This window comes from Callionymus lyra, chromosome 1 (genome assembly GCF_982586985.1).
Source record: "Callionymus lyra chromosome 1, fCalLyr1.hap1.1, whole genome shotgun sequence".
In the NCBI taxonomy this organism is placed as follows: domain Eukaryota; kingdom Metazoa; phylum Chordata; class Actinopteri; order Syngnathiformes; family Callionymidae; genus Callionymus; species Callionymus lyra.
This window is the reverse complement of record NC_141818.1, coordinates 41,051,166-41,064,749: the sequence shown is the minus strand read 5'-3', so window position 1 is coordinate 41,064,749 and position 13,584 is coordinate 41,051,166. Positions and strand designations below refer to the sequence as shown.

Below are 13,584 nucleotides of genomic sequence, written 5' to 3'. Positions count from 1 at the left end.
TCAGGAATCATGACGCTTGTTAAAAAAATTAAAACATTTCGGTAAGAATTCAAGCGTGAGTCACTGGGTCAAGCAGTGCGTCTGGTGTCGATAACTCCTCATTGTCTCTAGTTTCAAACTCAAATATGCAGCAAAAAGTCTCTTGTCTCTGCAGACCCGGGCTCTTGTTTAGAATAAGTCGGTCTTTTGCTTATAACGCCCCGGCAAAAGGAAAATCCAGGGCCGCTGCAAAACTGAATCACTAGTGTGTGAGTGATAACAGATCCAGACTGCTGTGCACCCTGCAGCTGTTTGTCTCAACATGCAAGTCATCCCCGCCATTACACCGCTAAATGGTTCCCTTTTAGTGGCAGACGCCAGCCGCCTCGACCCGCAACGCCATGCCTCTAACACTGGGGGGCGGGGGGGTTGAACTTGCTGTCACGAAGCCAGCCAACATACTGGAGGCTAAGTAGTTAAATGTGTGTCAGAAAAAAAATGAGCTGGGGGGTACAAGTCTGTGTTAAATCACTGGACGACGGTAGTATATACATGTACATGTGTTGTGTCCTGACGTGCGAAGTAATGTGCAAACACGGCTCAGACTGTAGGTTATTTCGAAACTTTGACCATGACCTTGGAAAAATGTCACTCCAGTGGCGATACTAGCCTTTTTTCGATGCCTTGTAACAAAACTACCCGATTTTTATGATCAAGTTCAAACGGGAGGTGTTGAAAGTTTGAGCACAGAGGAGAAACCGTGGTTCTGGTGATTTCCTCGTAACCACATTACAGCCATTAGAGGCTCTCGATGCTTTTCCATGTCACGTTGAAATGGGTCAAGCCCTGCCCTACATGACTCACTGCTCTCGCTGCCTTTCTTTCCTCTTAACCTTACTCAAGTGGTGTAATGGTTACAAGGATTCTGCTCGTCAGGCCTTTTATTTAATAATTTAAGGGGTTACACATTTCACACAAAATGACCAATTCGATTCAGTAGTATAAACTATAAATGTAAAATAGTTGGTTATCGAGTAATTAATTGATCGATAAGCGATTCATTGATAAGCGGCAAGAACCTGAATTTCCCTCGGAATAGGTTCCATCGACTTTGCACAGTAATAAAATTCTATCTTATGATTTTAATCATTATCATATAAAGAAAAAAAGCCAATCATATTCCATAATCAAATATTTATTCTGGGCTCACTTGACATTTCGGTAGCATATGAAACATATTCTGAATAGAAAATATGTAAATATTATACTCATCTCTCATTGTTACGTTGGCGACATTAATAACGGCAGCATAAAAAACTACATTCCTGAACAGAAGAATACTATACTATGTAGGCTACTTTAACATGAAAATAAATTGATGGTCTCGGCATAATAAATGCATTCAGAAATATAAATAAGATGTCACATGTGGACTGTAGAAATGTGACAATATCATAATATTATTAGTAAACCCGGATTGGATTGTTGTTGCTCTATTTAACTTAAAATATAGGCTGCCTGATGAGAGATGTGTCTTAAGATATGTTGTAACCATGTCACATATCCACTGGGTAATGCCCTCGGCTCTCCTGGAGTCACATACCCTTCGTCCCAAAGCTGTCACCGCTCGTGTCATGGCTGAACGTGACACATTTACACGGTAATTCAACGAAGGTTGTGGAGTGGTTGTTACCTTTTAAAATACTTCCACATATTGACCTTTTTTTTCGTCTTGCCCTCTTCATCCTGTCAATGTACCGCATCTCGTGTATCGTCAGAGCCTTGAAATTAATTTATTTGAATCGAGGAATCTCTTAGTAACAATTAATCGATAACCTCGACTTCCCTCTCCCCAGCAACATAGCCCAGTTCTGGGTAACCTAGTCTATAGAGTGTCTCCTGGGTCTACTTGTGGTCTCCTACCTTTGGAACAATCCCCTGAAAGAGCACTAGGGACATCCCCATCAGTAGGGCTGCAATGATCTAACAAGTGTAAATGTGCAGTCAGCTGTGCAGGTAAACGCCGAAGATTTAGCAGTATCAATTTAACAAGGTACTTGCCCTCAAGTCACGTGCCAGATTCAAGTGCTACCAAGAGTCTAATAGAGCTCAGAGCACTTGTGTCTATTAAGCAATAAGGTAGAAATGCTCCTTTTTTTGTGAAGAAAAACACCGTGTTATTTAAGTCACAAGTGTTTTCCTTACTATTTATTTATTGTATTTTTTTTAACTTCATTTTGGGTTCTGTATTTATTTTCCTTTAAAGTTTATTTCGTTTTTTTTTTATAAATGGTGCTACATTTTTATTGTCCTAATTCTATAGGATTGCGTGATCAAAAAATACCTTTTGCGTTTGTTTAAGTTGCTAGGCGAAAATAAAATCAGCCAAATTTGGTCCTGGCCTTTTCAGACTGTTCAGTTGAGTGTAGTCACCCTGCATAAAAAAACACATAAGAGTTCGACTCCATAACAACTTGCATATACTTAAACTTGATTCTATACTGGCATTCAAAGCGGTAAAAGTTTTTGACAGGTTGCACTATCGTTATAGAGGTACAGCAGAGTGTGATATCTTGATCCTCAGTAGTAGTAGTAGTAGTACTAAGGTCAATGAAAAACTCAACGGCTTCGGATTACTTTGGCTATAAAAGTTATTATTGATATTTTAATCCTGTATCCATTTATTTCTTTGCATTGATGTTTTTCGTACAATATCTTACACTTGTATCTGGAGAACTCAAAAATGGATTGAGTGTTGCGTATCCTCATTGAACCTCTGTTGCAGAAGCAATGCCGCCGTCTCCGGGGTTTCCTCTCGTGGTCACCCTTGTAGACCACGGTGAGCCCTGTGGACAGGTGTCAGCCAACTCTAGCGATTCCAACAGGTTGCCTGGCAACCGTTTTGCCCTTTTCTGTAAACAGATAGTAGAACCACAAGGTCTCTGTGTGGGTCGATAAGGTGACGAGAACTTTGCCCTGTGTAGATGCGCTGTATGTGCCTTGTAGTGTGAAATGGGTAATATAAGTTGGACCATATTTTTAAAGAGGAAATTTATCATCCCACATTATTTATGTTTTTGTTTTTTTTTCATCGTAACCCACAAGTCCGATTTGACATTTAATTTTTTTTCAAGCTTCTAACTTTCTCTTATGGAGGTTTGTTAATATTTATTAGGAATATTCCCTCAGTTTTTTTTTTCTTTGTTCGCCCTTGTCTGGCAAGCTGTAATGTTTTTCTTATGAATATTGATACATGAAGTGTATATTAATGACCCCTGCTGACCTTAACCCTATTCTTATTGGTTCCCCGGTGGTATCTGCAGGCTCATGAATATTAATCTAGTTCCGTAACCTCCATTACCCTAATCTTTGCTGTCTAGCCTCCCAGAAGGACCCGTTGTCATGGTAACTCCTGTACCAGACTCTTGGAGACGAATGGTGGGAAAAGTATAGTTAAAGAAGAATAGAATACCGGTGTGTGCGTCAGTGCCTTGATGTGCACGTGAGAAACGTGTGAATGGTCACTTGGCTACACATTTACTGTATAAAAAAAGGTGTTTTTTTTGATATTGTTTAGATTTTTTTTAAGGCTAAAGTTCACCTGTATATTGAACCCCTTTTTCTTGTTTTATAGATTTGGACAGCAATGAGGAAGGAGGACCAGACACCGGTGCCGCGGAGGACGAAGGCTGGTTCGGGAACGCCTCCGACACGCGCTCGGAATCCTCCTCCTACGGCGACACGCAGGATGAGCTCCTTTTGCAAAGGGGTTCGTCGCCCGAGGACCTGCCTGGAGTCGGCACGGGGTCTCGGGAGCACGACATGTGCGGAGGCGAGGGGTCCCTGGGCTGCCCGACGCCCGTCCACCGTGCCTCTATGGAACTCCTCAGACTGGACGGCGGTGGCGCTTTCTCGGCACAGGACACGCTCTCGTCGGTGGTGTCGTCGTTGTACGGCGAGGCGGCTTCCCGGGCTCTCGGAAAACCCCTCAGCAGCAACCTACGGCGCCTCCTGGAGGCCGGGTCGCTGAAGCTGGACGGAGGGGACCTTTTGGGTCGATCGTCCAGGGGGAGCGGAGGCGGCGAGTCGCCACCCATTGGTTTAGCCCCACCTTTGACCCTTTCCCCATCTTCCCATCACGCTCAGCAGTTAAGTGCCCTTGCACGAAAACTTGCCAATAACAGCAACAACAGTGGATCCGCCTCACCGGCCTCCTTGGCGCCGTCAGTCGGCATCAAGCAAGAGCCTCTGGATCCATTCAACAACATTTCAACTAGTAACGGAAGTGGCTTCGTATGGGCGGGCATCGCGGACAAGTGGCCACCGGCCAGCTGCTCGACACCCCGAGGGTCCAGCCTCTCGCCGGACTCCGCCATCCAGAAGTTAAAAGCGGCGGCGAACGCGGTACTGCAAGACAAAAGCGCCGTGGCCTCCTCGACGACGTCCTTATCCTCTTCCACGTCTGCTGCATCAGCGGTGTCGGCCCTGGGGGGCGGCGGGAGAGGGGACGACGTGGTGCGCTTCGACGCCTTCAACTCGCCCTTCAGCCCGCAGTCGGCCAGCTCCACGCTCGCCGCCCTTTCCAAGAAAGTCAGCGAGCGAAGCCAGGCCTCGTCGACGGCCGGTGGTCCCGCGACCGACCACCAGAACTCGGCCAGTTCGTTCCTCTCGCTCGTGTCCATGACGTCCTCCGCCGCCTTGCTCAAAGAGGTGGCCGCCAGGGCGGCGGGGAACTTGCTGGCGGAAAAGAAAGACGGGTCCCCTTTGTCAGCTCCTGGTGTCCTCCAAGAGGACGTAAAGCCGCTGCTGGATAAGAACCAGAAGACCTCTGCGCCGTCGACGCCCACTCAGAGCCTAGAGTTGCTGCTGCCCTCGACACCGAAGGGCAGAGGGAAGTCCAATAGCCAAGCAGGTAATTAAAATGTAGATTTGTGCATATTTGTGTGGGTTGCCTGAAGAAAAATATATTTTATGGTTAATATTGTTTTTATACGTTTTTTTTTTTTCCAACTATAAGGAACTTAAAATGAAATGATTTTAATCAAAGAAGCACCGCCGTGCTCTGGAGTAATACGCCGTGAGGCTGTGTGGTATTACTCTGTGAGGCTGTGTGGTATTACTCTGTGAGGCTGTGTGGTATTACTCTAGTTGTTAAGTTTAATAGAATCACACTAGATGTTCCTGGTACTATCCCTCTCACCTCAGGGTCAGACAACAGTTAACATTAGTTTAGCTGTTGAACTAGCTGACGCAGTAAAATTAAATGACGCCAATATACATTGATAACTCACAGCACAGTGCACATATTAAGTTGCTTTAAGATTTAGTTAATTTACTTGTTGGTATTCCAGATATCCAATTTTACCCTATGAGTCAAAAAACATTATATATCTGCCAATAAAAGAGAAGAGAGCTCAGATTGGCTGCTCTGTATGTCAATCAAATGGTTATCGGACCGATTGGTTCAGTCGTAAAAATAGATCTACGTACAAGTGTACTTTGGCTCGAAGAAGGTTGAAAAACACTGCTTTAATTAATTCTCTGTACATTCAGGTGCTTCAAAAAAGTGACTTGCCAAACTTTCGAGGAGAGAAATCTTTCCAGGCTTTTGCTCCTAAGCTTTGTGTTTGATGGAGTCTGTAGACTCAACTCAAGACCTCTTTATTTGACTCTTTTGGAGCTGCTGTGTTTATCACTATGTTGTTTTGACATTTTTTAAAGTATGTATTTTTAACTGTGTATTGTTGAAGCACTTTGTGTGACCCTGGTCTGAGAAAGGCGCTTTACAAATGATTATTATTTACTTACTTGCTTACCTTGGTGGCATTTTTAATCTGGCTTGAAACCACAAGAGACACCCAGATGCATGTGAGCATTACATAGATCTATATATCACTTGATGGTGGACGGTCAAACGGTGCGGCCATCCCTATTAATATATGTAGATCTACGCATGTAACTTGGCACCGAAAGACAAAGCTTGGTACTACTGAATACCGGTCGGTGCCTCCAAAGAACTAAAGCCTTAATACAAAGAAACCGGTCGTACCGTTCATTGTTATTGTGCCTTATATTATATTATATGTATTATATTGATGGAGTCTACTGACTCTTTTAAGAAACATCTTAAACGGCTTTTCCTTGATTTTCAGTAACTCCTGTTGTGTTTTATCTTGATCTTTAAAATATATACTTAATTGAATATTGTTTTGATTGAAAGGCGCTATATAAATAGAGATTATTATTATTATTATTATTATTGTTTAAGCGCTTTGTGACCCTGGTCTGGAAAAGGGCTATATAAAAAAAATTACTTACTTACTTATAGTAGTAGGTAGAACTTTATTGATCCCTCAGGAATATGTTTTTTTCCAATTAGACACAGCAATACAGCAATTATTCATAACAATAAGAACAAGAACAAAGAGAAATAAAGAGAAAGAACAAGGTAGTACCATCTAAGTCTAAAGATAAAGAACATGAATCAAAGACAAATAACGAAGACAAAGGATACAAAGATTAACATAGAATAGAATGTCAGGATACTTTCACTCCACTTTAATCGCCTCGTCTCTGAAAAATGCTATAATATTTTACACTTTTCGTGAGGTCTTCGGCTGTGGTTTGTTAACGATTCTGAACCTGTGCGATGATTTTGTTCTCACCCCCCCTCTGACGCCAAACTAGCATAGCTTCTGCTGTCAGCAAGCAGAGAGCAAAAAAAAAAAAACTGAGTGAAAGAAGCTCTGGCTATCCTTTTTACTCTGGAAAAATGGTCCGTGGGATCAATAGGGGGGTCCGACTGAGACCTCGCTGCCTTTCCAGACCAGCTTGTTTGTTCTCTAATGTGCTCGCTGCCAAAAGGGGGCTGTCGATGTGTGCTTGGCGCAGTAGGGCGCCCTGGAGTCCATATCCATCTCGGCAGCCTTCTCTTGGCTTCTCTACCCCCACGAACCGGAGCCCACTGCACTGATCAGCTCTGCAGACTGGAGGCCAAATACCTCATACTTTCCACTGACTGGTTACAGATGTGCACGTACATTCACACATGCGCCTTCTCTCCCCGTTGTTATGCACGGCCTTCAGAGCGACTCGGATGAAGATATATTCTCCGAGTGTGTTACCCTGTGTCGACGTAACCAAAATAAAAAGAAGAGCCTCGCTGTCCGAGAGGAGAAGAAGGAACGCCTCGGAGAGAGCTCCGGCTAAAGTAGCCTTTGGGGAGAACAAAATGTTTTCGTGGAGATGGATGGGCACTCTTGAGGGATTGTGTCGCAACCCCACCAAAATTCTGAAATGGCTGGATGGAATTGACTTGAGACGGATGAGAGGCTGGTCGACGTGATGTTGTGTGATCTGCATGCTAAAGAGGGAGTCGGCGTTAACCTGTGAGCCGTCAAGGTCGAGCCGAGCTGGGGAGGAAAAAAAGAAAAGCAGGTGGTTGTTTGGTTGCCAGACTGAAAACTGTGACCTTGATCGTTGACTGTCGCGTCTTGTTTGATTGTCTTCTCTTGGACGTTCTCCATGAAACGTGCTTTTGCTGTTGTTTAAAGCTGCACGTTTCTCACCGTGAAAGGTTTCTTTTAGATTAAATTGACTTTATTGAGCTACAACGATGTCTTAAAGAACCTCGGTTTTAAAATATATTGTTTCTTATGGACGTACATATGTGACCTCAGAATATTGAATAGTTTAATTTATAATTGAATTTTTTTTTTTTTTTGTTAAGAATTTAAATAACTGCATTTAATTATTTCTATATTGAAGGGATTTGTTGTTTTTTGGATTACATCAAATTAATAAAGTATCTATAATCTTCAAAAAAATTGTCCTTTTCAATATAGAAATAATTAAGTTTTTTTAAGATTAGATGGACTTTATAATCTGATCTAACCAAAAAAAACAATGAATCTCTTAAATATAGAAATAATTTAATGCTTTTATTTAGTTGTTTTCAATTCATAATAATTAATAATAATTTAATAATTTAAATTAAAAAAAATCATTACAGACAATTCCAAAAGTACTGAGCTTCTTAATTAAACATCCAGCCAATCATGGAGTAATATTGCCAACCTTTTTATATTGAATTTAAATATTTATCATCATTTGAATGATCGGAATTAGTATATTAAACGCTTTAGGTAGAAAAAGTCTTTAAAATATTGCTTTTTTTTTTTAAGTTAAGTGAAAATTAACCCACAAAAACAACCTTTCAATATCCAAATTATATCCAATTAAAACCCCCAACAACATTTCAACAAACAATTTCAACTATTCAACATTGGGTTGCACGATATTTGAAATAAGTATGATATTCAATATTGGTGTCTTGAATTGCGATATTGATATTAATGCAATATTTCTTTCCTTCACCTAAAAAATGTTATCGCGTGCACACGCCTGTGCACGAGTACTGTAGAGTCCAGGGGTTAAGAGAAGAAAAGCGATGCGATATTTCGTTTATTTGCGCGCTTCGGTGCCGACATGATCGGAGAAAAATATCACTTATAACGCTCAGTTTCATCGGACTTGCATTGATTTCCAGCAAAACTGAGCGACATCAGAGAGGAGCCGTCGGCGAGTGGCGATATCATCAAATCGATAATAAATCCCACTTCCTTGTACACGCACACAGAACGGATAATAAATGACCTGATGCTAACAACTTAGCTCATTAGCAAGACGCGTCGCCATAGCAACCGAGCCAAGCTGCGCCGTGCAGCTCACAGACGGACGGGGACGTAAACGACAACAAGACATAGAAGTACAAATTGACAACTTTACAGAATGTGACACTGATTGGTTGAAGTGCGCATTTAAAAAAAATGCTTGATTTATACAATAAAAGATTATAAATGAATTATAAATTATAAATCGCACATGCATATCGCACGTGCCAATATCGCGATATCGATATTTTTTAGATATATCGTTCAGGCCTAGCACTGATATACTTCCATATGGTCTTATATTATAAAAATTTGTAGGTAAACAATATACTATTTTTTGCTATATGCTGATCCCTTCACTAAACCATAACCATTTAATGTACAAATTATTACAATTTCTTTGGGCAGAAGCAATATTTATGTTTTCGTTTTTTTTAATTCTCCTGGCACATAGTGAGACATCCATAAAAAAAGGGACGGTATGTTATATCATGCAATTACATTCTAGCAAATATTTTGTTTTACTGGCAAGAGACTCCTAATATGAGGGGGATATACTTTACCTCATTGCCTCCGTCAGCCATCTTGACAATTATAATTATATTGGTAGTAGTGTATGTCATGACAGACTAGTATCCAGTGAACAGGTGTATATACCTGTAGGAGCGAATGCAGGTGCGGCAAACAAAGCCAGATTTTCTTTTCCTTCAGAAACCTCCTTCAGCTCATCCTTGGGAAAATACGATCGTATTTGTGACGACGGTTCACAGATTCCAAAGATGTTAGTCAACCCTACACAATTCTGACCTTTTTACAAGGAAATATTACACGTCACTTTAGACTTATTTTTGTTTTTTAAAAACACAAACGCGTGTTTTCGGCAACAATATGCATTAACATCCTTGTACCAGATTATGTCAATAAACATCGTATTGTCCTTCTGTTTTTATCTTATTCTCTCACCTGAAATACGTGCCCGTCTCTGCTGTGCCCGGGCTGCAGATGGCAGGTTATTGTTGCAAATAGGCAGTCTCGAGGTTTTACACCTCAGGTCAATGAATGGCTGAGCACAGTAATTTCACCAAACACTGATTACCAGATGTTTTTCAAGGAACGACGTTGGAATACTTATGAAGCCATCCTGACAGACCCTTGTAGAATTTGTAATGCAATCATGCCTCTTTCTAATAAGACCAATTAAGCAGTAATGGATGCCGAATATAACGCCAACAACAATAATCTAGCTGCTAAAACACGCTCATTTTCATTGTTCCGTCGCTTCCAGCTGGCACTTCCCCTGATAGTTTTCATAATAATGAGTGCAGAATACTTTGCGCATCCCTGTGTCGTTTAAACACCTTGAGAGGTTTTCTCGTCTGTCCCTGCTCCGGTGGTTTTTTGTCGGGTAGAACATTCACCACTTTCTCCTCTTCTTTCCAGGCTCCCCGGAGGAGGGAGGCAAACCATTCCAGTGTCCGGTGTGTGGACTCGTCATCAAACGAAAAAGCTACTGGAAGAGACACATGGTCATTCACACAGGCTTGAAAAGCCACCAGTGTCCCCTGTGTCCCTTCCGATGTGCTCGCAAAGACAATCTAAAGTCCCACATGAAGGTGAGGTCTCGTATTTCTTCAACACAAACTCAAAACAATATTTTTTTTTTTTTAATGAAGTGGGAATTTGTTGTCTGACATTGTCATGCACACGCATCACAAAACCAAGGTGTATTCCCTCTGCACCCGTGAGAGTTGTGTTTTGAGAACTCATTATTGCCCGAAACAAAAAGTGTACAAACGCACACCAGAGGAACACAATCTTGGGACTGTGTGAGAGGTCAGATGTATGAGGACGAGTCTCGGATAGTGAGTTTAAAATGGGTAAATAAGGTGAATTAATTCCCGTGAAAAATACTGAAAAAATTTACATTTTTATCTAGACATGAGGTCGAACCTAAAAGTATCGAGTAAAGTACAGAAACTTTCACTTTGGTGACCTATAAATATGTTTTTTTTTAGTTAGATCCAACATGAGGTAGAAACTGAACCATTAAATAAAAAAAAAAGTTAATAAAATTAATTACATGGTAGACTCCACTGAAATGATCAAGCTGATGATTAAATGTAAACACTAGAGGCTTCTTGGAAGGTTTGTATCATAATAAAACTGTTTTTTTTAATCACTGTGCTTGATCATAAATTAACCTACTACTGATGAAAACCAAAACAAATCTAAAGTTTGTGCCGTACCCCCAGATTAAATGTTGATTAGGAAAACCATTGTTATTTAAAATTAATGTATTAATGATTTTTTTTGATTTAAATGAATGCATCACATAATGTTTCTTCTTCAATTAGTACAAAAAATGCTTTTGGTCATTTTTTGATAGTAAAACTGCACATTTAAACATTTTGGCTTTCAATAGACCAAGTTTCCTGGTTAAAGTCATTCAGCCGAGTAAACTTAATGAATAACTTTCATTTCATATCATGAACTTTTCCTGCAAACAATTAACTTTTTTTTCTACTTGGAATATCTTTTAAATGTTGAATTTTTAGTTTTTAAAAATGGTTCCATAATTCGATGAATTAAGAAACTATGCACATTTAAATTCTTTAAAATAATGTATTCAAATGTGTTTTTTTTATAGTATTACTGCACCCCTTATTCAAGTATTTTTAGGGCTTTTCACATAGACTAAATGGATATAAATTAATTGTACCTGTTTTTCTGCAGGTCCATCAGCACCAGGACCGAGGAGAGACATTTCAATGTGAGCTTTGCCCCTTCACCTCCTCCCGACACTTTAGTCTGAAACTTCATATGCGCTGCCACCAGCACTTTCCTCGAACAGAAGTCAAGGTCAAAGAGGAGCTGACCACCGACACGGAGGGTGAGGGCTCCCTGATGGGTGACACTGGATCTACCGACCTGAGGAGGACGGAGTTGTCCCCCCTCCATCAGGACGTTCAGCGGCAGATCTCCCCTACAGCGGAGGCCTCTTCCAATCATGTCCACATCAAGGAGGAGCCCCAGGAGAGGGACTTGTCTGCGCTCACGCCGTTCAGTATTTGCCGGGACCGCCCCAACAGCAATACCAACTCCCTCGACCTACCTGCGGTGGCGTCCGGCGTGGGCGTCCACTCGAGTCCTAGTGGTCCAACCACGGCTTCTCTCTTCAGTCCCGACATCACCACCAAGACGGCCACTGACCTGCTTATGAAGCTGTCGGGTGAGTTCACGCAGTTGAATTGAATTATTTTCAGACGCTATGAACAAAAGCCATATTCTCTACCGCTTCGTTCTCCCTCCCTCTCTTAATTGCCAAGTGCAATCAATGTCATATCTATTTGCAGAAACTGCCAAAGCACTCAAGATTAATTTTCTTCTTTTACTCTACCTTGTTTTCACTTAATGTCACTTTGCTTTTATCTTTAAGTTCAGCCAGATCTGAACTCCAGACATACGAGCTAATCTACAGCTTGATCTTTCTCCCTTTTGCTGTCAACACAAATGACACCTGAAAACTTACTATCGGTTTAATCTTAATTGTCTTTATAAAGCTTTATTCCATTTACAAAAGAGGGTATTCAGATAAAGCAGCCTGGCTGGCAACATTTAAACCTCAGTCTTTACACTTTCTTTCAAATTAAATCCAAACTGTACATTCCTTTTCTTTAGGGAATTTGTCACATTACACACTTACAGTTCCCAAGATTCCTAGAGGTGAAAAGATGAATCGCTCTCCTTAGTGCAGATGATGTTTGGATACATTTCCATCGTGCTACAAAATATTTGATGAGCCTAAAGACGAAGACGAGATTGATGGAAAAAGGTTGACTGGGGTTCAGCGTGGGGTCGAGGCCACGCCTGCCACTCTTCCGCTTAATGCTGTGTAATTAGATTGAGATCTTGACTGAGGACGGGAGCAAAAAAAACCCTGGCAACATTAGATTAATTAAAAATGTATGCATAATTCATAATTAAAAAGGAATTCATAATTTGAAATGATTAGCGCCCTCAGCGCATTCCGGTGACCTCAGCAGGGGCAACAGAGGGACCAGACCGGCTTAGTCGACTCCTACTCAATCCTCCTTGCCCCGGCTTCACACATATGCCCCCCGGGTGCCAGTTGCACTTCACTCTGAGACTTCCCAATCAAGCCCGGCCAAATCCCCGAGGAGCCAAGATGGCTCCATGCAATGTCACTTCAGTGTCAGGTGGCGGACATTTTAGTCGCACCAGTCATTCAACGAGATTGTCTTGCTGGTTTGCAAGCCTTGTTCTGCTCAGGTAGTAACAAGCCGTCTCAATGAGATGAGGTTTATTTACCATATTTTCCGCACTATTAGGCGTTCCGGGTTATAAGGCGCACCTTCAATGAATTGGACATTTTTTAGAACTGGTTTCATAAATAGGGCGCACCGGATTTAGGCGTTGCGTTATGCATCCACTAGATAAAGCTGTGCTAAAGGGTCAGATAAAGTCAAACTTTATTAAGTGTTCTGACAACTCCGTTCACTCCCATGGTAACGATGTTCAAATGATGTTTAAAAGGCTTCAAGCAGCAGCGCGTGAGACTGTTGTTGTGAGCAGACGAATGTTGAGTTCGCAGCAGAGAAATTGAGCGCATGTATGACGGCTAGATCACTTGTGTATTACATGTTGAACACACCTGTATGACTGGTTGAGGGCGCAGCAGAGTGACATTTTGCTTCAAGTAGCAGTGCGTGAGACTGGTGTTATGAGCCCAAAAAAAAATGTTTTGAGTGTACAGCAACCAAGTTGCACTCGCTCAAAACAGTGGCAGTAATCTCACTCCATAGACATCCGCCATGAAGTTACATGCGTCGTTAATCCCACCCGTGATGGCGCAATGACGTAATTCCGCCCACGGCGTGTCGGCTCAGTCGGCGCAGAGTCATGAAAGTGTTTG

General features: G+C 41.7%; 1 protein-coding gene across 2 annotated transcripts in view; it reads left to right on the top strand.

Annotated features, from left to right (window-relative positions):
- znf827 (zinc finger protein 827) overlaps positions 1–13,584 on the top strand; it is an 86,947-nt gene that overhangs the window by 23,782 nt on the left and 49,581 nt on the right. For both annotated transcript variants that reach the window (XM_087807790.1, XM_087807781.1), the window contains exons 2-4: positions 3,614–4,891; positions 10,092–10,264; positions 11,385–11,880. In XM_087807790.1, coding sequence (XP_087663916.1) covers positions 3,614–4,891; positions 10,092–10,264; positions 11,385–11,880 — 1,947 coding nt within the window. The remainder of the gene's footprint in view (positions 1–3,613; positions 4,892–10,091; positions 10,265–11,384; positions 11,881–13,584) is intronic.